Consider the following 24,377-nt stretch of genomic DNA (forward strand, 5'->3'; position numbering starts at 1 on the left):
TTGTATTAGCTATTAATATGCTTTGATTTGAAATTCTCTTTTATAAAAATTACTCAATCTGAGCAATTACTTTAGATACATTAATTTCTCTTCCATGAGTAGGTGGTTTGTTGAGTCCTTCAGCAACCGCCAGTTTTAGTTTCATGTATAGCATGTAACCTAACCTAATAACCCAATAACCAACACTCTCTACTTTTAAAAGCCGCAATTACCGTCACCGAGAAAAATTGGAATAATGCGAACGATTGCCATGTCCCCATTATACTATATCTGCTCGATTTTTCGTACTTCTGAGCGATAACACTGATCTTGAATAACTGTCAAGAATTGCGTTATGAAACTCCCTCTTCTGTTGAGTACTCTTACCACTGCGTCCATTATTTTGAACTATTGTGCTATGCCCCGTTTATTTCTTTTACTGTACGCTTCAAGCTTACCTATCACTTGTTAAGTAAGTAATAGGCTCGTAGCTGGAGCGAGACAGGTACCAATCAGGGATGACTTGGTTTTTGAACGTTGTTACCTTGATCGGCGACGCAAAGCAGATCTCCCTTGGCTCTGGTAGACCATTTTTGGGATACTGCACTCTACATCCTATTAGTGCTCCACAATTGCAGAGCAAGTGTTCCGAGGTATCACGCTCGGCATTACACAAGCGACAAATGTTATCTTGTACGAAACCGAGATTCCGAAGATGGTATTTACTCGCACAATGTCCTGTCACAAGACCGGTAAGCGTGCTGAGATTTCTTGATGTCAACTTTTGAGTAACCCTAATACACGGCGTTATAATTTTTTTGATTGTTTGAGGGATTGTACGGCCATCCAATTGGCCATGCATGTTCGGCTCTCCCGTTGTGTCAGCTCACTTTTCAGCACACAGTCAGAGATGCAGCGAAATGGATTTGGAACCGTGAATGGAGGGTTAGATCCACATCTGGCTGGTTCGTCTGCAAGTTCATTCCACTCTATAGCGCAATGACCAGGAACCTAGTACAATTTTACCGAGTTCACTTGGCTTAGTTGCCGTAAGAAGCAATTGCAATCCCAGACAATTTTTGAGGAGCACTTAAAAACTTTAAAGGCTTTTAGTGCCGCTCCCATACCAATGAAACACAAATTTCCTCGTAACTCGTGAACTAATCAAGCAAGTGGAACAAAATATGACATATGGGTGTTTTTGGAGACAAGAATGTTTTCTATGATGAATTGAAACCTTTCCCCGCTTCAGGAGAGGGGGCTCCTATACAAATGAAATACAAATTTCCTTATAACTCGAGAACTAGTTAATCAAATGGAACCATATTTGGCATGTGGGTGTTTTTGGAGGCATGAATTTTTTCTATGATGAAATTGGACCCCTCTCGGTTTTTAGGAGGGGGGGGCTCCCATGCACATGCAATACAAATTTCCTTATAATTCGAGAAGTAATCAAGCAAATGGAACCAAATTTGGCATGTGGGGGGGTTTTGGAGCCAGCATTCTTTTAATGATGGTTTGAGACCCCTCACCCCTGTGGTAGGGGGATAAGGACTCTCATACAAATAAAACAGAAATTTTTGCGTAACTCAAAAACTAATCGAATTCGAGCAATTTTAGATTCTTTCATAAAACATTAATCTTGTTATTGATTAACCACCAAAAACTATCAATAGTAACATTAGATAATTCAGCGTGCGACGGCCACACGCCGCGAGTGTTGCCGGCGACCTGCAGTCGGAAGCGCCGGCCACTGTGAGGGGCAGCCCCCCGTAGAGATTACCTCTATCTAGGTTTATTTATTTTCCTAGATCTACTGACCTCTATTACTTTCCTTCAGTTGGGTCACCCCTGCGAAATGGTACTTTCTACGAAAAGATTTTCCGTGAAATGGTACATCCCGCGTAAGGTTTTTCGCGAAATAGTATTTTGCGAAACTCTATATTCCGCGTTATAGTCAACCGAGAATTGGTGTTCCGCAAAATGGTATTCGGCTAAATGGTTTGCAATGATGGCGAATATCTAAATGCTATCCGCTTTATTTTATCAGGCTAAGCAATGGGGGAAGTTTGTCGGGTCAGCTAGTTTGTTATATACTACAAAGTTTTAAATAAACATGTATTTTGTTCTACCAGCTCAATAGGGGCAAGATGGGTTAGACTGAAAAAGACTTGTGTGGCACTCTATGTTTGTCCATATATCTATATTTTTGAGTTTATTTATTGTTGTTATTAAATAAGTTTTTAGCTGGCCCGGCATATATTTTATCCACAAAACAGTTAATGCGGCAAAAGGGTAGTTTTCCGACATTTCACTTTTTGTCTGATATAACTTTTATTTTGTTTCGTTTTATTTATTTTGGTTATTTTTGGATTTATATTATTAGTGATTTATCTAAATAAATGATAAGCTGCTTAAAATTGAATTCGTAGAAAAACGCATCGGGTACTTTCCTTAGGTGACCCGTCTTGCTCCACCTGACCCTGTATTCTATTATAGCTGTTATCGCTGCCTGGACGACTGTGGGCCAGTCTCCCATAGCTACAGATATTCTTGTTCTGGGACCGTACACTCCAGCACCCATTTTGACTTCCATTTTTGACCTGTCGGTATAGAACTTGATTGAACCACTGTGGAGGCTAGGCCCCTCCCCAACTCATACCGAACGTGAGGGTTCGTTTAATGTGTATGGGATGTCATAGTTGGTTCTAGCTTCCATCCAATCACTATTCATTTCCGCAGCTGGACCGACAAACAGGTAGAAGATTCAGGATACTCAAGTGACCGGTTTTATCTCCGTCGAGTATTGTCTACAATCGTTTAAGTGTTAGGACACTTTTCTTAGCCTCTAACTGAACATGTTGGTTCAGGGGTAGTAAGTGGAGGATAGCTTCTAGAACCTTTGAAAGTGTGCTTTTCATTGCTCCAGTTACGGCCATACATGATAATCGTTGAAGTTTGTTCAAATTTTCAATAGCTGTGGCTTTTATTAGTTTTTGGCCACCATACTTACGAGGCATAAACTATCTTAGGTCTCACAACGGCGGTATAGACCCACATCACCATTTTTGGTTTGAGGACCCATTTTTTTCCTACCAGTCTAGAACATACCCATAAGGCAGTCTGCCTTGCTAATTATTAAATCTAAGTGTGCGTGCCAAGATAGTTTAGCGTATAGGATTACTCCTGAGACGAGACTCTACATTTAATTTCTTCCTTAAGGTGTAGAGATTGTAATTTCAGTTTCTTCTTCCTAGTGAAACAACACAAACAATTGTTGTTATAGAGGGATTGATGCCCAGGCCTTCTTTACTACACCAAGGCCCGATCCGATATCACGTCGTCGAATTTTCAAAGAACCATGATGACCAAATCATCAGCAAAACCCACAAATTCGAAACCTTTTGCCTCTTAGCTTCTCACAAGATCAGGTCCAAGACTTCCTGCCTCATAGCATTCATGAATGTAGGTTCATTGTTTTTATTAGCAATGTCGATATTGTTTAACGAGAGAAATTCTAAAAGGCACTCATCTCGATTGCTGATGTCGGTGCCAGCGAGGTGGTGTGGCTGTCAAATCACATACAGTACCACCCCGCTAATCCGACAAATTCATGGCCGGATTAACGAATTTTGACTCGATAATCCGGCAATCAAACTAACGTCAGCGGGGTTTTGAGATGTCGTATTGTTTACATCCAGACATAAACAATTCCGGAAATTTCCGAAAAAAATGTTGCAAATACGCAATACGCAAATTTGTGTTGTACTAAGAAATGCTCAATTTATTGTATAAAATACTTTTAAATTCTTGTTTAGCTCAGAAATGAGCGCAAGAACGTCAATCTTTTGAGAAGAGTGATGAAAAATGGAGCTCCTGGCAAAATTGAACGCAGTTATAAGGAGCACCATTTACCCTTTCCATTTAGTTGGAATGAGTAACATCTTGACTCAAATAAAGACACCCAATGAAAGCAGTGTTCGGTTGAATGAAGCTAAGTACAATGCTTTTTAATTCAGAATTTTCCGGATTAGCGAGATCCGGACTATCGAGTCGTCGGATTATTGGGTGTCGGATTAGCGGGGGGATACTGTACATTGTCCATGTCCCATTCATTGGTTTTAATACCTTTGGTGCTGGGACCTACTTAAAGGTTGATTCGTTTTAAAACAACTGAAATTAATTAGAAAGCAGTTAAACGTAACCTTTTAGTTATAATTTAACTATTATTAGCTGTTATTTTCGATACGCTGGCTGGTTCCAAATTGTCGCCATTCATGGATGTTTAGTCCGCAAAATTTTGACAATTTCACACCCCTGGTCGGTGCTTCCCCACAAAATGCGATAGCGTTGGCATCGCAGCCGATAATACAGTCTTTGTTGACTTCTATGCAGAATTTGACGAACGCCGCAACCTCTTGAGTTGCAACCTTAGGAACGTCTCCAGGAAAATGGGGCGATGCTACGATAATATCGGATTTCCCTTGGCGATTGATACCTCAACTCTGATCGCCACTATGTCTCGTTTGATGAACTCTGTAATGGGCAAACAATTAATGTTTGCGTTGGCCAAGACAGCAGCTCTCGGAGGATCATATTTGTCATCATAGAAGAACTTACATGTTCTTGTTTGAATACCTTGTATTCTTCCTTTGTAGACCCAGGGCTCTTGAATCAGGGGTGGTATTGCGATTTTCGTTTCGAGTGATTTTAGTTCGTTTCGCCCATTCATTTAACGTGGTCGAAACGAACCAAAATCATATGGGTATGGTATGGGTATTATATTTAATATACATACTGGGAAGTACAAACTTTACAACTGGGCGGCTCAGACGTATTTTCATTAGCAGCACTAGCTAGTACAATAAGAACCTTCCCTGGCCCTAAAAACCGCATACAAATTTTCACTCCGATCGGTTTAGTAGTTTCCTAGTCTATAAGGCACATGCAGAACAGACAAAATTCATTTTTCTGTATACCCAACAAACATTTTTGTTTAATAGTATACCTTATTAAAACCATTGTATAGCTAATACCGAGTAGCAAACGCCTGATAAGTTGTTATATAACAAAAATATTTGTTGGGTACAATATTTTCTTTTTCTTTATATTTTCCGCAACATATTTTTAAGAAAATTTGCATCTGTTACTTGCTTCCGAAATATCGAACATAACCGGATTGCAGCTCTTTACAAAAACTAGGAATGAGCCAACACCATCCAGCAATCACAACATTTAGCCTCTATTGTGCGAACGGTATTGTTGCCGGGTCCAAGATCCACGTCATAGATCTTCTTGATTCGTCGTAAATACAATACAATGATCACGGTTTGCTCACCAACAGATGTTTTATATCGGAATCCACAGGCCAGTGAAACTTTTTATTTTATTAGGCCAGTGAAAAAAAAAGAATCAATCCAAAGTTTTAATCGCCGTCATCATAACTCCATACCGTACGGACTACAAGAAGCACCATTTGTGCTTTAGGTAAAGAATTAGAAAAATCATCTTTTATTATCTTCAAATACACCATAATAACTCTTTTTAGGACCAGCAATGAACTCGATTAGGACTGTTTCAAACGGTTGAGGCTAATATGTTGTTTTCCAGGTACAGTGTTTTACTGGATATTTCAGCAAAAAAAACAGAAGTAAATACGTTTCGACAGAGGAAAGCGGCAATATAGTAGACCGACAGGAATCAAAAGTTGGTACATATTTTTCCTGACCGGTAGAGTGGCAAGCGTAGCATCCAGATGATCAGACAAACCAGTTCGAACATCCTGCCACACGTACAAACAAAAAGCAGGTTCTGGAACTGCCAACGATGGCTGATTCGTGTCGGGAATTGAGGATTACACTTTCGGTACCTTCAGTCGAATAATTCAAAATGACATCCTATGTAACACCAGCTAGACCAGTGATGGCCAAACTGCGGCTCTTGAATTTGGCCTTTGCGGCCCGCGAACTGGTTTGATAGATGGCGGACGGACACTATAGGTTGAATTTATTAATGTCAGAAGTCATTTAGGGCCGCGGATCTATTGGGGAGATCTGATTTAGCCCGCAATATGCTTGTACCGTGGCCACCACTGAGCTAGACCATCGTCAAACTATTTCCGTCAGCAGACACTGGAGCACAATAGACTTCTAAAACCGATCAGAGTCACAATTAGCAACTCCGAGACTGAAATATTTCAATCGTAAAATCTACTTCTACCAGCAGTTATGACGTCCTACTTGATCGGAAGATTTCGGCCGGCCTTTAAACTACCCCGAAACTACGGCATATCCAACGAACGAACGAAGTGAGTATTTAATTTTTGTCGTATTTCAATGTTTATTCAATTTTGTTCATTTCAGTCGTCTGTTATTCAAGTTGCTGACACACTACGAACGGACATAACGAAAACATCGCTCACAGTCGATGGTATTTATTATGTGGTTAATCCAGGATTTGTTGAGCAAAAAGTCTTCATCTCAAAAACTAGAATGGAACGTAAAACGCTTCCGATGCTGGTTCCAAAAATTTAGCGTACCGATTTGACCACAATGATATTTCAGTTGGGAATTAACGATTTCCTGCAGTTTGATTTTATGGATGCTCCGCTAGTTGAATTACTGTTGCCTGCTTCAGACCTATTGCACTCTTTATCTGCATTAGACAACGAAAGACAGCCGGCATGATTAGATTGCCGTATGACAGACTTTCCCTTAGAACCGAACATATATAAAATGCTAATTATGTCGGTTGTACCAACCTGTTCTGATGAAATTGATCAGAAACCAATTGTTAAATCACTTGACGGAGATCACCTTTGCTTGCCGTTTATAACAGTTGAAATAACAATATTTTCAATGCATGGTGCACGATGGAGAATCTTATCCTGTAGTTAATTGGCATCATGGATAGGCTTAAGTTAGACGTGTTGTCTGCAGTCAAGAATACGGCATATGTCCAGAAAACTATTTCCAGGATTATCGATTTTCCCATCCGTACAGGATTCTGCTGCATAATGCCCCCGGGAGATGTTTCCAATTTATTCGAAGTCCCAATAACCGATGATCGTCATTGGATGTGCCATCATGATAAGGATTTTTAGAGTAGTAGCTACACGGGCTCGACAACTTTGAGGTAAATATTGGTATGTGTTAGTTTAGCACACGTCTAAAACCGCTTCTCATCCCAAATAGGATAACGTGAAGTTTATGCCACATTCGATTAATGTTCAGGCAGTTCAAACTAATAGGTAGCCAGTGGTTTCACTTCAGTATATTCCAGCTAAATATGCCAGATCTGACCGGCTCTGCTGCAGGCTGAACATCGCAAATTGTGGTTTTAGCCGCGGATGAATCTATACTCGGAATGCAGGTAACCACAGTCAGCAAACCTACACTGCAGAGCCACACCAAAAACGTACGTAAAATTCCTGTTAAAATTATAGTAATCTACGATATATATGTATAGACATAACCGATTGTTTGTTATTTGGATTGTGAAATAATGAGAAATCCGTCTAATTTATTTATATATTACCGTTCACATTATGCTTACTTCGAAAGAATCATATGAATCTTTTGCAATAATTGAATGTGGTGCATCTGCAAGTATACTTGAAAGTTTCTCTGCAAGTATACCTGCAGGTGCACCACATTCATTTATTGCAAAAGATTCGTTTGATTCATTCGGAGTAAGTATAACGTGAATGATCATAAAAACTATAAAATTTATAGTTGAGATGACTACGTTCATGGTTATTTCAACAATAGTTAATAACGTCATTTTTACCACGAAATTGTCACGACAACCAACTCGTCCCGTTCATTGCGTGTTTAAGATGACTATTTTCTTGTCAGCAATATCATACAAAACCTGGTCATGATAACAAAACCATTGTCATGATGACAATTGTATAGTTTTAAATTATAGTTGTCCCAACCATACATGGTCATTTTTACCATAAAATTGTCACTGCAACCAGCTAGTTCCGTTTATTTTTTTGTCCAAGATGACTATTTTCTTGTCAGTAAAACTATACAAAAAGTGGTTAAGATAACTAAAGCATTGTAATGATGACAATTTTATGGTATACAGATTATAGTTATGCCTACTATGCGTGGTCAACCGTACCATGCGTCCATTGTTCAAGCTTATAGTCGAAATAACCATGAAAATGTTGTCTAGACCAGTTTTCCCAGTCGGTTGAAAACCACCATACTTTTCTGGTCAAGCTTACCCCTAAAATGGTAGAATTTACCATGAAATTTTTCTGTGTGTACGAACACCTCCTCCATTATGGCATGTAAAAGCTGGATACTATGCATTACAGCAAAATCAAGTGGAAGTGTTCAAATTATGTACAGCTGCTGATGAGGTCCAAAATAGGTTGGTTATCCTACATGGCCAAACTATATAACATTTTTTATGAAAATAAAATTTCCAAGAAAAAATTAATAGGGTAACCAACCTATTTTGAACCCCATCAGCAGCTGCACATAATTTGGACACTTCCATTTGATTTTTCTGTAAGTGTCCAAATTATGTACAGCTGCTGATGGGGTCAAAATACGCTATTACTGGAAATCCCTATTACTAGTTTGAAAAAATTTTCCAAAAAAATTATCAATGATGGTAGAAAAATCTAAAAAAAGTCGGAATTATCGATTAAAGTCGGACGAAAAGTGAAGTTTCCGTTTAAATTTCACCACTAAAGGTCCAGACACAATGCATACGGATTTTACTACGTTGCGGCAATTTGACAGTTTTTCCATGGGTTTCTAGTCAAATTTTCGCAACGTAGTAAAATCCGTATGCATTGTGTCTGAATCTTAACAGATTCGAAATTGTCGGTCGAGCAAGAAGATATGAAAATATTGGCAACGAAATGCGATGGATGTGTTGCAAAATTGCCACTTTTCGTCCAACTTGACAGCCGGAAGTCACTACTGTCAGGACCGGTCTACTGAACTGCATAGCTCGTTTGCTTTGACCTCGGAAGGTGGACATCTCGCTTCTTCACGTGTCCGGCAATGCATCGCATAATCGGTCGAGTGATAAAGAAGGAAGAGCGTGCGAGAGCGAACTGCGACACTACCGACGCCAAGGCTGCCAAACACGAGGGTGAGCTGCATCCATCAGAAAGTTTTTGTTCATTCCCGAATCAAATCGGGCTTTTACGGAGCCAGAAAGTAATTATTAAACATATAAATTTTAATTTCACACCATTATAGTGATTTTAATTACCTTGAAAAGGCTTTTTAGACTGGGTTGAAAATAGTTTTAAATTAAATTTGTCTAAGCTTCTCTGGCAGCACGGGAAAACGACGTGCCGACTGAAAGAAAACGACGACGGCGACGTCGGCGAAAAATAATACTCTCCTGTGCAAGTGCAAAAAGAAGTGCTCTCTTGTGCGCGCCGCGAACGGTTTTTGCGGTCGGTCGAAAAAGGTAGAAAATCATAATGATTTATTATAATTTGCTAATATTTTAGTAGTTAACGGCATAGGTTACAGTTCTAGCAACTTTTAAAGCTGAAGAACGTGAAATTCGCCGGGAAAAATCGATCTTGAAACTTACCCCGTGTGGGCAGTGAAAAAATCGACATCTTGGTTTTTGTGTGCGCCGTGCTTTTCAAGAAAAGGCAAGGAAAAGTAGTTCAATCGACTGATGATTTTTATTTTCATTGTCCTGTAGAGTGTGAGAGGTGCAGAGGTGTGAGGAGAGAAGAGTTGTAGCAGGAGCAGTCAGAATTCAGTCCGAAGAAACAAGCGGGGCGTAAAATATGTCTGGAAATACTTGCTTTAAGTGCGACCGGCCGGGCCACTATGCCCGCGATTGCCAGAACGTCGGCGGAGGTAGCGGTGGTGGCGGCGGCGGTCGTCCCGGCGGCCCTCGTGGAGACCGGCGTGATTTCGGTGGCGGCGGCGGAGGCCGACGTGAGAAGTGCTACAAGTGCAACCAAATGGGTCACTTCGCACGCGACTGCAAGGAGGATCTGGACCGCTGCTATCGCTGTAACGGTAAGTGCTTTTTCGTGCAATTTACGCATGGGGTTGTAATTTGTCGTAAAAAACTTGGAAAAGCTAGCGATATTAGTCAATTGTGAGCCAATATATGCGAGCATATAATGCCAAAAAATGGTATTTCGTCATATTTTGTTGATTTTGTTTGGTACTTCGTAATTTACATTAAAAAAAAATCTGCCGAAAGGCAGGTAAAGGAAACGGTCCGCTCTATTCGATGTTGTATATCGATGAAAGCAATAATCGCAGAATTATGTCAGAGTTGCCAGTATGTTTGAAGGCAAAGAATTTATTCAAAACATTTTCAATGTTGTGCTTTTATTGAAATTTGCTTACATTTTCATAAAACAGATTGTTACGAAAATAGATGACGTCCATGAAAATCAGAAAATTTCTACTAGGGCTTCCAGGAAAATAGAAGTCATTTAATATTTTCGTTTATATGCTCAAAACTAGCAATAAAGTTATTTTTAAATACGTTCAGATAAATATTGCTCTCGATCATGGCTTGCTTTTTCTTCACGTGTTCACTTGCAGGTAGTGGCCACATTGCGCGTGACTGCAGCCTGTCGCCAGACGACTCGTGCTGCTACAATTGCAACCAGAGCGGTCATCTTGCCCGCAACTGCCCGGAGAAGAGCGACCGGGACATGAACGTGTCCTGCTACAACTGTAACAAGAGTGGTCACATTTCAAGAAACTGCCCAACAGGAGACAAGAGTTGCTACAGTTGCGGCAAGATTGGCCACTTGAGTCGCGACTGCACCGAGAACAAGGGTCGCGATTAGAAGTCGGGTTATGCGTCGTCGTGGTGTACCAGCAGCAGCAGCAGCAACAATAACAATAATAACAATATTCACAACAACAGCGGCAGCAATATCATCAGTAGCAGCAGTTTAAACCACATTAATAACAATATCAATAATAATAACAGCAGTGTGGTCTCCCCCGGTAACACTTACTATCACCGGTTTCCACCCCCTACGGCCTCTTCCCAAACGACCCCAGCACAGCAGGAGCAGCAGAAGCAAATCTTCGGTGGACTGAGCCCGTTCCAGAACCATCTGCCGCATCAGCAGCATCCTTCGATTCATCACCATCAGTCGATTCACCAGTTTGCATTTACCGAAAGTACGATGAAACCGATGGTCGGCATTGGCCAGCAACAATCGACCGCATCAGCAGCTTATTTGCAACAGCAAAAGTCCAGCTATTACAACAGTGCTTCGTCTCCGATTGGTGCTCATCTTGGACACTACGGCGCAACGGGTGCTGCTGTATCGGCGTCCAGTACACTGGTAGGAGGGGGAGGTGGAGGCCATCCTGCAACTACGACGGCAGTCGCTGCAGCGGCAGCTGCTGCTGCTGCCACCCTTCACGCAAGTAAACCACGATTTAAATTATAATACTAAATGATGATGCATATGATGATTGAAAAACAAAAAAAAAACCTATACCTAAATGTTAATAATTTACGAATGAGCCAACAAAAAACGGAGAAAAGGAAGATAAATTAAAACACGGAAAGCGAAGATCGTTGAACGACTAGGAGTTACAAATGGCGTAAAGATATAAATGATTCACTTTCACACAGATAAACAAACAGAACACTCATATAAAAGCATCTTATGCCATTGTTTTTTTTTTCTTTTTAATGTTCTTAACTGTACGAAGCGAAAAAAACATTCAAAAAAATTATACTATTTCGTATGGAGAGCATAATAACAATAAAAGAACCAGGAAGGCGTGAACAACCGTTACAAGGTTAAACTTTCGTTTGTTTATTTATATTTTTTTACATTACTATTAATTAAGGTTGAGGGTAGCATTTCTGATGCAAAATAAGTTGTAGAAGTGTCAATTCCCCTTTATCATTTTTATCCTTTATTTTTTTCCCGAAACATAAGTTCAATTTCGTGTTTCTAATACACACACCACACAGACGAAGATGAAAAAACATATTTCCTAATCACTAAGCGAGCATAAATAAGCGAACCCTTCGTTAGCAGTTTTGCTTGTCGGAGCGTTAACCGGGTCTTGTAGGTGAGTGCGGCCCAGGTAGGCATGCAAAGCATGCACTGTACTGCGAATTTACTGATATGCTTAAGGGTAATCTGTTAATTGTTCGCAACCAGTGCGCTGCTTCGGAGGTTGGACGCCTGGGAAAACATTTCTCGATTTTCACAGAACTTACGCACTACTGACCTATTTTTGAAAACCGTAAATCATTTTCCAAACTATCCAATAATGCTGGTCAAACAATAATCAATTTCGTTTCGATGATGTTTATTCAGTATCATTAAGATAAATCTTGTCGCGCTCTGACATCTGACAAGCTAATGCAGTTGAAAAAATATGCGTTTAGCGACTTTCTCGATTTATATCAACTTTATTATTCTGTAAACTTCAGAAAAGAGTTCTTTGGCATGGTTTTACTATGTTCAAAATTACCCCATTATAAATTGTACGTGACGCTGAAAGCTCAGATTGGATTATTTTTCGTACACACTTTCGTAAGTCTAGAAGTTGAGTGATTCGCATTATTTGGACCTCATCTTTTGATGTTCGTTTGATTCGCAAATATTTTCCTCTTATTCCAACTATTCAAACTTCCTTTTTATTAACCAACAGCCAGCAGCTTCTCTAAAGAAAATTATTCTTCCCTCTGATGTCCTTGTAGAGAAGAAACGCGCTTGAAAAATGCCGTTTATATTGAAATAAAACAGTACACAATATTACAAGAAAAGAATAGATTTTTGCGTATTAGCCTAAAACAATATTTACTAAATACAATTGATTGCAAATTATGAACCTTTAAAGAAAAAACAAAATCTATTAAAGTAATGAAAAGAACAATTTTAGTGTCGATAAACGTCTATATATTGATGAAAAAAATGTAATCGTACAAAAAAAAGTTAGATGAAGCAGACCAACCAAATTTTGAACAGCAAAAAAACAAGAAGAAGGAGAGAAGCAACACCGAGAGAGAGAAAGAACCGCGAAGTGCGAAGGAGAACAAGATCTCACTTTTCCAGCTAACGAATTTCAGCAGGAGAAAAAGAAGAAAACAAGGTAACAAGGAGTAGCAGGAATACACAACACTATTCACGCTATGTTATTCTTTTTTAAACTGTGATAACAGCCAAATCATAGAAGAAGAGCAAAGCAGACGCGAAGTAGTAGGGGGAGAACCGACGAAGCAGCAGAAACAACGGAAACGACGACGAGAGTTTACAACACTATCAGCAAAAACAGTACTGATGATGATGCGCGGAAGGAAGCCGGAACCATTTTGGGATTGTAGCCGATTCCAAATTAATAGACCCGCACCTCCATCCATGGGTGTGTGTGGGTTTATGCACTTTTCGATGGGAGAGTGATGCCTAACAGGACTTTTTTTAGTATCATCTAGGCAACTAAAAACAAAGCGAAAAAATTCGGGCAAACAAAAGTTTCGTTCGGTGGAAGCTGTTTTCTATTAGCCGTCCTCGAGTTTACAATATAAAACCGTTACACACCATACACGTACGTATAAAAGTGGGATAAGCAGAAGCCGAGTTACTGATACAATAAAGGAAAACAATGCCGATGCCGATGAAGAAAAAGGTACGAAAATACTATGTGTTATCGTTTTATGATAACGTTGGCGCTCTATATTCGTTTATTTTTTACTTTTTATACATAACCCACACCGAACTGAAGAAAAAGGTAAAGGGGCTACTTACTGTAACTTTTAGGAATCAAAAATCCCACGCCCACGAGGAAGAAAGAGAGCAAACCAACAAACAAAAGCAAAGAGTACCTTTAAAACAATTAATTTAACGACAAGAATACAAGAATAATATTTTACACGTTTTCCGTGTGGTAAAACACACACACAAAAAGAGATATGAAATAATGCAATTCATAAACACGTTGGCAGATTGACGAGAGGAGGAAACCGGGAGGCGCCGTAACGCGCATTATTCTAATTCCTAAGTGCTCAAAGAGAGAAAGACGAAAAACGAGTTGAGATGGGAGATTTTTTTCGGAGGTACTTACCAAATACTAAAACTAAACGCAAATCAGCGAAAGCGAGAGAAGATAAGCTTCTCAAATCTCAGGAACCGAAGTTTTCTTTCACCCGCGCAGCGCGCAGTGTGGCGGCGCAAGCAAGGTGCGGTGAGAGGACTGAGGCAAGACGAGAGCGGAGATAAAGTTAAATGAGCTGTAAAACACACATACCCAACATACAAACAAACAATAGAGAAAAAAACATTAACCCTGAAATTTTGGAAGGCACGATTTTTCACCGACGGGTTAACACTTGACACACATTCACTGAATAGCAAACAAGCAAGCAACAACAACTACATCAACACAAACAAGAAACGTTCTTTTGTACCAAATTTAAAAATGAGAACAGAACCGGTAAGTTGAGATTGGGGTAGATAATGAACACTACTTTACTACCCGCAACCAAACCAAACCAACCAGAAAACAGTGTTTAACAACAGCAAAAATCAGCACATACAAAAAACAGTAGAAAAATAGTAACAAAAATAATACCCTGTATTCTAACTGCGATGAAAAAAACGGAAGGAGTTGAAGGAAAAGGAGAGACTTTATAAAACCCTACGGTAAAAAACAAAATGCGAAGATGGAGGAGTCGAAGAAGTGCGAGATTCAAGTAACATACACACAAAGAAAATCGAAGAATAAACTGCGAAAAAATGTTAAATATCTAAAAGATTACAACAATGCACTATTATTATTATTATTATTATCTTTATTATAAAATACTACAGACAACAGCAAAAAAAAACAATGAGAAACATGATCGAGGACAAACTGCAAAATTGTGAAAAACTACAAACTTTTTGTAAGAGGAAAGAATTGTAAACAAAAAAAAATAATAAAAAACATCAATAGAGATATTGTTGTTATTAATTTTTTCAGCTTGAGAATGTTGTCGATTCTGTAAAAAAAATTGGTTGTTAACTAGCAAATTTTTTTAAGTGAGAGCACGTTTTGCGATCTTGAACGGCACCTGAGTGACTGTATCATGGAGACCGTAAGCAGTTGTGGTGACTGCAAAAATAGAGCCGGTGAGTTAAATGAGATGAAATGAGGTGACTGTGAGAATAGGGAGCCTGATCGGCGCCGAACATACGCTTAGAACAACCCATTTGAACAAACTCATTTCTGACTTGCGTCCCAGTTGGCTTCGAGGCACGGCACGACTGGTCTAACAACCCAGTCGTCGTGAGTTAGAATTCCGATTGCGATGACCAGGACACTAATCTATTCACTTTACTAATGGGACGTCAGTTTAGTCGATCGGCTTGCTGCAGCAAAACTCGTCATAGTATGTTCGACTATCAATCTAGCGGTTTTGCAAGTATTTCGGTGGTTTTGATATAGAGCTATGTCTAAGCGGCAAGATAGAGGCCCCCTACTAGAGGGGACTAAACAATCTAAAGAAGTGAGCGCCACGAAACACCTACGTATCGAAAAGCAATTCGCTTTTAAATATTCACTATTGATAAATGCATAAAAGTCAACCATTCGCCTCGATTCTACATTCCAATCGGACCCGTTGCGATTGGAAACATCCCGATCGACGTGTATTATATCATACGCTGTATTCTGATTGAAGCGAAATTTCTGATCCGATCCAGGTCCGATCGATATGTGAATAGAGGCGATTGTCATAATTGATGAATCAACCAGTTACGTACTAGCACATTTTTGCTTTCCAAATCTGGAACGACAACCATATATACCTACGGTTTTATTTGATTCCATTTTTGAACGAAAGTTAACAGTATCTGCTCGTCCCAACAGGTCAAGAATTATTTACTTTTATGTCAACTAAACCACAGTTGATGTCCTGAACATAAAATGTGTTCGTAAAGTGTGAAACTACCCTTTACTTTCCGGCAGTTTGCGTCGATATTCTGTTTGAATCTAATCGAAATTGAAATGTGCGAAACCGTAGTTGACGACATGTAATATTTAGCCCATATTACCGCAAAAACCTTAATAATTTAACGCAACGCAGTAAGTATAAATGAGGAATCATCCTCATTTCAAAAATCCTTTTATTTTGGAAAGCAAAGAGAATTAAAGCTCCTTTTTTGTGGGACTCTGTTTTTTTGATCTCTTAAGTGGCCGGGGCTGGTAAATGGTTGGATAATGCGTAAAACAGACCCCATTGTGGTTACTAGCCTCTTATATAGCAACTCTTACCCCTAGCTCCACGTGGTACCAGCCGGAATACGAGCAACCTTAGCGGAGATCGGGTAACCAACCCCGGTGGAAACTACGGTCATATACCAACAGGGAAGGAGGCCCAGATAACACAAAATCGTAATAGAAAGTTCACATTAAATCGTTTTCATGTCAATTTCACATTGGAATTGTATAATGATTAGAGTATGTCAAATCTAAGTGAACAATAAGTTGTTTTGCAGTCGTGCGTGCCTTCATATACAATTCATGACTGTGAATTATAAAGCAGGATAGGCGATTGCAATATTTGATTATATCTTAATCATATATTCAGGAGTATTTAGTTGCGTGTTATAAAAACTACGCAAAATAGAATTACAAATAATTGACAAAGCTTTCGCACGTATATCGCCTCCACTTTGGTACATATATGTTCTTATATGGCGTGAAATATAACTTTTTCGTTCAGATATGATTTCGTATATCTCAGTTGCAATCGAGATATACAAACCAAATGGTTTACTGGGGGCACAGTGTGTCTCGACACTGCAAGATGGCAGCCCCATCACGAGACTCGGTAGCGTAAGCCCTAGTACGGCTACCTATCTAAACCCAAAAAACTAACAGTAGTCAAGAAATGTCTTCTCGAAACATTCGGCATGGAGCAAGGCGACGAAATAGGGACATTGAATGGAGATTTGGTACCTGGAACTGCTAAATTTCGTTGGTGGCGATAGGGTGCTGCTCGATCAGCTAGAACCCCGAAAGTTTGGCATCGTGGCACTGCAGGAGATCTGTTGCAAAGGCGAGAAGGCGTGGAGGATCCGTGGCGGCAAAGCCCGATTTTTCCAGAGTGGTGGAGCGACCAACGAGCTGGGAACGGGCTTCGTAGTGGTGAGCAAAATGCAGGATCATGTAATGGACTGGAAAGCGAACAACGAGAGGATGTGTGTGTTGAGGATAAAAGGCCGTTTCTTCAACAACACCATCATAAACGTGCATTGTCCACAGGAAGGTAGATCCGACGACAAGAAGGAAGGGTTCTATGCGCAGCTGGAGGCAACGTATCACAGCTGCTCACCACGGGACATCAAGATCGTCATCGGGGATATGAACGCCCAAATCGGCAGGAAAGCAATGTATAGACCGGTGATCGAGCCCCATAACCTGCACACCGGCATCAACTTTGCGGCTTCCCGAGGCTTGGTGATCAGAAGCCCCTTCTTTCCCCACAAAGATATCCACAATGCCACCTGGAGATCACCTGACCAACAAACCTCGAACCAAATCGACCATATTCTCATCGAGGGCCGGTATTTCTCGAACATCACCAACGTACGCTCCCTACGGAGCGCGGATATTGACTTGTACCACTACCTAGTAGCAGTACATGTGCGCTCAAAACTATCGACGGTTTATACCTAGCGACAAAGTCGCCCTCCTCGGCTAAACATTCGGCAACTAGACAACCCGCGAACTGCCGAAAACTACGCGCGCGTACTGGATAACGCTCTGCCTTACTCTGTAGAGCTAGATGCTTCGACCCTCGAAAACGGATACACTCGGTCGTCAACGAGGCCGCAACCGCGGTGCTGGAACCCTCGAGTGCACGAAATGATTGATTTGACGGGAATGCCAAGAAGCGATATAGAGAAAAAAAGAGCTTGAGAAAATTATCTGAGCAAATTCACGAGAGAGAATTTGGCCAAGTATCAACGAGCGAGGAGTGAGTTGACCACGATCCTGAGGAGGAAAAGGCGCCAGAAGGAGGACAGAGATCGTGAGGAGCTTGAACAACTATTCCGGGCTAATGACACTTGCAAGTTTTACGAGAAGGTGAACCAAACTCGCAAGGCCCACACACCAAAACCTGACATGTAGGGATGAGGGAGGGGATCTAATTACAAACGACAGCTGGAAGCAGTTCTTCGATGAACACCTCAACAGCGATATAGCAGCAGGAGACGCGATGAAAGTTAATCTCGGAGTACCTACTAACGACAACAGCGTATCGGCTCCCGATTTCGAAGAGATCCGACGAGAAATCGGTCTGCTGGAGAATAATAGAGCCGCCGGAAAGGACCGACTCCCGACAGAACTCTACCAAAATGGCCAAGAACCGCTAGCAACGGCACTTCACTGATTTCAAGGATTTGGGAAGAAGAGAAACTACCGAAGGAGTGGATGGAAGGCGTTGTCTGTCCCATCTACAAAAAGGGCGACCGGCTAGAGTACTGTAACTACCGCGATATTACGCTGGTCAACGCCGACTACAAGGTGCTCTCCCAGATTTTGTTGCGTCATTTATCCCCAATAGCAAGAGAATTGGTAGGGCAGTATCAGGCGGGCTTTATGGGGGCCCGTGCTACTACACCGAAAAAACTATACACGTGCGTTCAATGTGCAGAACACATAGATATTCTCCTGGTGCTAATCACTACAGTTTCATAAGAATAACACATGAATCACATTCAATGGTAAAACCATGGGTAAAACACTTTCAGATGACCTGATATTCACATCAGCTCATCGTTCCATTTTTTTAAATTTAAAAATAGATTTTTTTGGCTGCATAAAGGTTGATGAAGCGTTGATTAAGCGACTGGAAAAGCAGATTGCAAAACTATTTCTCGTTCTAAAAATAGAATTGACAGCATTGCGCAAATTGGCTATTTATAAGCGCAAAACAGTTTCTATTAAGCTTCATTGCAGCTTCGAAAGCAGCTATCAATTAGCCTGAAGCTTGATAAAATCACCAGATTTAGATGTTTAAGAGCTGAAAAAAGGTTTTTATTTCTAAACCAAAACCGTAGATCAGCCACAGGTTGAATAAAATCAGCCATAAAAGCGTTTGATCAGCCTGAAATTGTTACTTGGGCTGGGTATCTTTACACCTGAAGCCTAGCCGGCCTAACGTGAAGCAGTCGATAATGTCGATAACTGACAATCTTTTGCTGTCAGCCGAATTGCGAAATTCTATGATCTAACAGTATGTGTGCTGTGAGCCGAAAGAAAACTTGGTAGAAGTTTGAAGAGCCACTTTAACACCCTTAAGCAGGCTCAAAGTAGTTTGAATGCTGTGAGCCTAATGAAAGCTTCCACTCTACACTTTAACATCTTTAAGCAGCCGTAAAACGGTTTGATGTTTATGGCTGTTTAGAAACAGATTGTTTAGCAGAAAAATCCGCTATTAAGCTTGTTTATCAGCTTTTGGGAAAGAACTGGTTTTAAAAACTTAAAGTGGCCCTAACATCGCTTATTTAAACACCATTTGAGTGTTTACTTTATGCAGCTTAGATCGTCTTAAAACTACCCGTAAACAGCCATTGCACTTGCAATTCAGCTACCGTAGTTACTTGGGTAGCTCTCTATATAGCCAGGATTCCGAGATATTCCAAGATAAAGAGTGTTGTACAAAATACAACGCGCGAGGTTCCGTGTTACAAAAGTTGGCGCGAGTAACGGAAGGTTAATTCTATTTATTTAGAACTTCTTAATTTTTTTAGATGTTTCCCGGGAAATTTTTTATTGTAAAGTTATTGTGAGATGTTTCCCTTGTTTCCCGGAAAACCACAATAAAAAAGAGTAAGTGGCAACACTGGTTCAATCAGACACCTCTTGTCTCGAGACGAGACGTAATTTTGTTTTTTGTTATTATAAAAAAAATGGCACAACCCAACGAAATTACAGTCGACCGCAAACTATCCGATATTTTCGAAGAAGCTTACAATTTTATGAACACGATCGACTCCTGTTACGATCCTACCAACAGTCCTGAAGTCCAGGTTAATTAGTTTTCCTCTTGCTTCCATCCGCCACAGCAGTTATTAATATTTTCTTGGGTTCCATTTTTTCAATAGGCAAACATCAAGAAATGCATCGGATTGTTCGAAGATTCAACTCGGCTCGTTAGTCTCTGTGGATTGTTCAGTTCAAACGAAACACACGAGGAAATTCCGACGGAACACTTGCGCTACTTGTTACTTCCATTTTTCCTCGGGCAGCTTACTTTGAAGCTTTGCAATGCTGAACGGAAAGAAATTGTTCAAGTAGCCGAAGTGTACTATAAGTGCGGTCCTGCTAATGCGCATAAAATTTTGGGCAAATGAGTTCTAATGTTATAATTTTTAGTGATTTCCTTCGTCGATGTGAAAATTACCAGCTCTGTGAAAAAACGGACACCGTTGCTGTTGCTACTCCGCACTCGACTGATAAAATGCAAGAGTTGTTAAGAATGGGTCAGGAGAGAAACGCGAAATTACAAAAATATAAGGAGAAGAAGGATTTGGATGACCAGATAAAGATGCTTAAGGTAGCCATGGAAAAGGAACATGTGGAGGATGAGGTGAAGCGAGATTTTTACATGAAGCTGTTGAGTTCGTGCATCATGGAAGCACACGAGGAGCTGATAAGTATCAGCCAGGAGAAGCAAATTCTCGAACAAATAGCAATCATGAGGAGGAGTGGAGTCGACGATCACCCCATGCATCCGCCGAAAGGTCCGCCACCGAAACCTCTCAAGCCGATCATCATCACAAAGGACGCCATTCAGAAGGCGGTTTACGGAATGGGATATCCCAGTCTACCGACCATGACAGTTGCCGAGTTCTACGAGCAGCGCGTTGCGGAGGGAATCTTTCCGGATGCGGAACGCATGAAGGAGATTAATAAAAACTCGCTGATGAATCGTGTCTATCAGGACAATGCTGCCGAGCAAGACAAGGACGATGAAGAAACGGTAAATGATTCGCTTAAGAAAAAAAATCGCGTCTAATAGTCTTCATTTTGCAGGAAAACATGATTGAACGGGATGACGAGGAGTATTTGGCTCGCCAGAGAGCAAAAGATGAGTTCAAAGATGATCATCGTCGTGGCTATGGAAATCGCCACAATCGCAGCTAAACAGCAGGTTACCGTTCTGACTAAAACAAATATTTACCCAATAAAAATTGTCTGTATTACTGTCCATTGGTGTTAAAATATTGAGGTGAATACCTTGGGGGGCTCATTTTGAATCTCTGATAAAAAGAATTTATCCCCAAAAAAACAGTAAAATAGAGTCGTCTCGCAATGGATAAGCACGGCAAAGGACAATATATAAGTTCGATAGTTTTAGTTCATTGATCCAGCATTAATTGATTGTAAAATTTATCCTATCTTTATAACAAAAATGACTTATTTGTTGCATACCCACGTTTTAATATACTAGATAGCATCTTACTCCAGCGCAATTCTCGCTTCCTTTCCATCGATTGTTACCTGCATACCGTTCTTCAGACAGAATCCTTGTTTAATATACGCAAAAAAGAGATCGGTGATAAGGAAGATTTGTGCCGTACAGAAAACTAGTGTTACTCCGAAATAGAAATTGGCGTTGGCGGAGTTGGAATATATCCACAAATACCACACGGTGGGTCCTAGAATGCTGGTCACAAGCATAGTAGCTCCTACGATAAAATTGTGACCCATGACTGAAAAAGAAGAACTTGGTAGACTGACTTTAAACAAAACAAACAATAAAACTCACATTTAGAGATCGACTTCCACAGTGGGAGTAATGCAAGATACATGCTGATGTCCCCAACGCATGGATATGGACGGAATACCACTTCGAGTGCTAGCAGCATTGTTAACAGCATGATTGGTTCCTTATTTAGTTTGAATGTCAACGGAAATAGATACAGAACAGTTGCGTTGATTTGGAATGTATAAAGAAAAAGCGTTCGGAAATGGTCAAACATTTCCGTGAAGAAATACCAAAACAATCCAATGTTGGGTTGTAGATCACGACAATTGAATCTAAAAGAAGACAAAATTCTTAAACTTAAACCTATTAGGTGGAATTACAAAACATACATAAAACCGTAAGTTGCGTCCAAGAAATTCCAATTACCCATTATACTAAACGCTGCATAATTTAGCCACAAGCACGCTGCTACGAATGTTAGAACGGTATTGAAAATGCTCAACCAACGGTTTCGGTCTTCTTCGGCAATGAACAATGCCGCAGGAATAATCAAGACACACGGATAGATATTACTTTGCGTCTCCAGTGCCAATGCCACACAAGCGACGAATCTCCACCGCCGTGCCATTGCCAGCAGAAACAGTGCCAACAGGAAATTGCTCAGTACCGTCGTTGTTTGCCCGACGCAGTTGAGAATGGAGTACGGATTAAACATGTAAGCCAGTGCTACGCAGTACGGAATGCTTGACAAATCAGTCGGAGATATCTGAAGCTCATGTGTTCCTTTGGCATAGGAATGCTGGTTTGCTTTTTGCTTCCGATACAGCTCGGCAATGAACACCGTTGCCGCTGTTTTGAGCATCAACATTGTTCCCACTTCCAGCTGTATAAAGACTAAACTTACAAAATTTGCAGCATTTTGCAGAAGGTACCAAACCGAAACCAGTATGAATGGATTTTGATGATACAGATCTCCTTCGTACGGATCGATTCCATTACTATGTAGGTAGGCTCCTTCAACAGCTAAAAAATAACCACCAGTTAGAAGTTATATACAGAACTAGTAGAAACTAAAAATTACCTCGTTTCCACGCGTTGAGGGGCGTTGCGACTTCAACACGGTTTTGGATTGTAGTGGCATAATCGGACTTCATAAGCAAGAAACGCACGCCCGCGCCCAACAGAACACTCATCAACCATTTCATGTCTAAGTAAATGCTTTGGTTTATTGCTAGAGATAATATTGCAGGGATTCACATTTCCAACTCACTCAGTCGAAGTCAAAAAGTTTAAGTTTGGCTTTTTTTGCTTAAAGTCCTTGTTTGTTTCGTTTGTTTACTCTTTGGGTGCCAGAAAACTTGCCGTTTGAGCGTCAAAAGCAAAAGCCCGCTGGAGCTGCTAGCGTTGCCAGATAAAACGATTTTTGTAAATATTAAGCTTTTACCAGGCGTTAATGCAGCCCCGTCTCGCTAGCAGTACCGCTTACGAAAAAGTCGGAAGCCTGGCAGAAATCGAACAGAACCAGCCTTCATTTTTCGCTCGATTCTCTTTATGTCAAATGTGACTTTGAGGCAGGAGAAAAGTGGTTCATCAGTTTTGCAGTTTCAGGCAAAAGGTACACACAGAAAAATTTCATGGTAAATTCTACCATTTTAGGGGTAAGCTTGACCAGAAAAGTATGGTGGTTTTCAACCGACTGGGAAAACTGGTCTAGACAACATTTTCATGGTTATTTCGACTATAAGCTTGAACAATGGACGCATGGTACGGTTGACCACGCATAGTAGGCATAACTATAATCTGTATACCATAAAATTGTCATCATTACAATGCTTTAGTTATCTTAACCACTTTTTGTATAGTTTTACTGACAAGAAAATAGTCATCTTGGACAAAAAAATAAACGGAACTAGCTGGTTGCAGTGACAATTTTATGGTAAAAATGACCATGTATGGTTGGGACAACTATAATTTAAAACTATACAATTGTCATCATGACAATGGTTTTGTTATCATGACCAGGTTTTGTATGATATTGCTGACAAGAAAATAGTCATCTTAAACACGCAATGAACGGGACGAGTTGGTTGTCGTGACAATTTCGTGGTAAAAATGACGTTATTAACTATTGTTGAAATAACCATGAACGTAGTCATCTCAACTATAAATTTTATAGTATTTATGATCATTCACGTTATACTTACTCCGAATGAATCAAACGAATCTTTTGCAATAAATGAATGTGGTGCACCTGCAGGTATACTTGCAGAGAAACTTTCAAGTATACTTGCAGATGCACCACATTCAATTATTGCAAAAGATTCATATGATTCTTTCGAAGTAAGCATAATGTGAACGGTAATATATAAATAAATTAGACGGATTTCTCATTATTTCACAATCCAAATAACAAACAATCGTTTATGTCTATACATATATATCGTAGATTACTATAATTTTAACAGGAATTTTACGTACGTTTTTGGTGTGGCTCTGCAGTGTAGGTTTGCTGACTGTGGTTACCTGCATTCCGAGTATAGATTCATCCGCGGCTAAAACCACAATTTGCGATGTTCAGCCTGCAGCAGAGCCGGTCAGATCTGGCATATTTAGCTGGAATATACTGAAGTGAAACCACTGGCTACCTATTAGTTTGAACTGCCTGAACATTAATCGAATGTGGCATAGACTTCACG

General features: G+C 40.3%; 3 protein-coding genes across 3 annotated transcripts; 2 read left to right on the forward strand and 1 right to left on the reverse strand.

Annotated features, from left to right (window-relative positions):
- The first annotated feature begins 9,292 nt into the window (after window positions 1–9,292).
- On the forward strand, window positions 9,293–10,794 carry LOC128742063 (CCHC-type zinc finger nucleic acid binding protein). The gene is made up of 3 exons (XM_053838259.1): window positions 9,293–9,426; window positions 9,673–9,998; window positions 10,539–10,794. The coding sequence occupies exons 2-3, from the start codon at window positions 9,761–9,763 to the stop codon at window positions 10,787–10,789; spliced, it is 489 nt and encodes a 162-aa protein (XP_053694234.1). The 5' UTR covers window positions 9,293–9,426; window positions 9,673–9,760; the 3' UTR covers window positions 10,790–10,794.
- Window positions 10,795–19,879: 9,085 nt separating this feature from the next.
- On the forward strand, window positions 19,880–21,172 carry LOC128743096 (immunoglobulin-binding protein 1). Its single transcript, XM_053839617.1, has 4 exons — window positions 19,880–19,999; window positions 20,075–20,283; window positions 20,346–20,952; window positions 21,006–21,172. Exons 1-4 carry the CDS (start codon window positions 19,880–19,882, stop codon window positions 21,114–21,116), a joined length of 1,047 nt encoding a protein of 348 aa, XP_053695592.1. The 3' UTR covers window positions 21,117–21,172.
- A 185-nt stretch (window positions 21,173–21,357) lies between these two features.
- Window positions 21,358–23,019, reverse strand: LOC128742965 (phosphatidylinositol glycan anchor biosynthesis class U protein). Its single transcript, XM_053839463.1, has 4 exons — window positions 22,763–23,019; window positions 22,071–22,704; window positions 21,742–22,013; window positions 21,358–21,685 (listed from the first exon to the last, which is right to left on the reverse strand). Exons 1-4 carry the CDS (start codon window positions 22,884–22,886, stop codon window positions 21,432–21,434), a joined length of 1,284 nt encoding a protein of 427 aa, XP_053695438.1. The 5' UTR covers window positions 22,887–23,019; the 3' UTR covers window positions 21,358–21,431.
- Window positions 23,020–24,377: the final 1,358 nt, after the last annotated feature.

This window comes from Sabethes cyaneus, chromosome 3, assembly GCF_943734655.1.
Source record: "Sabethes cyaneus chromosome 3, idSabCyanKW18_F2, whole genome shotgun sequence".
In the NCBI taxonomy this organism is placed as follows: domain Eukaryota; kingdom Metazoa; phylum Arthropoda; class Insecta; order Diptera; family Culicidae; genus Sabethes; species Sabethes cyaneus.

Coding starts and splice junctions, on each gene's coding strand:
- LOC128743096 (XM_053839617.1), top strand. CDS start 19,880: ATGGCACAACCCAACGAAATTACAGTCGACCGCAAACTATCCGATATT. Junction 20,000..20,074: donor CCAACAGTCCTGAAGTCCAG/GTTAATTAGTTT, acceptor TTTTTTCAATAG/GCAAACATCAAGAAATGCAT. Junction 20,953..21,005: donor ACAAGGACGATGAAGAAACG/GTAAATGATTCG, acceptor TTCATTTTGCAG/GAAAACATGATTGAACGGGA.
- LOC128742965 (XM_053839463.1), bottom strand. CDS start 22,886: ATGAAATGGTTGATGAGTGTTCTGTTGGGCGCGGGCGTGCGTTTCTTG. Junction 22,014..22,070: donor GACGCAACTTACGGTTTTAT/GTATGTTTTGTA, acceptor GTCTTCTTTTAG/ATTCAATTGTCGTGATCTAC. Junction 21,686..21,741: donor GTGGAAGTCGATCTCTAAAT/GTGAGTTTTATT, acceptor CTTCTTTTTCAG/TCATGGGTCACAATTTTATC.
- LOC128742063 (XM_053838259.1), top strand. CDS start 9,761: ATGTCTGGAAATACTTGCTTTAAGTGCGACCGGCCGGGCCACTATGCC. Junction 9,999..10,538: donor CCGCTGCTATCGCTGTAACG/GTAAGTGCTTTT, acceptor GTTCACTTGCAG/GTAGTGGCCACATTGCGCGT.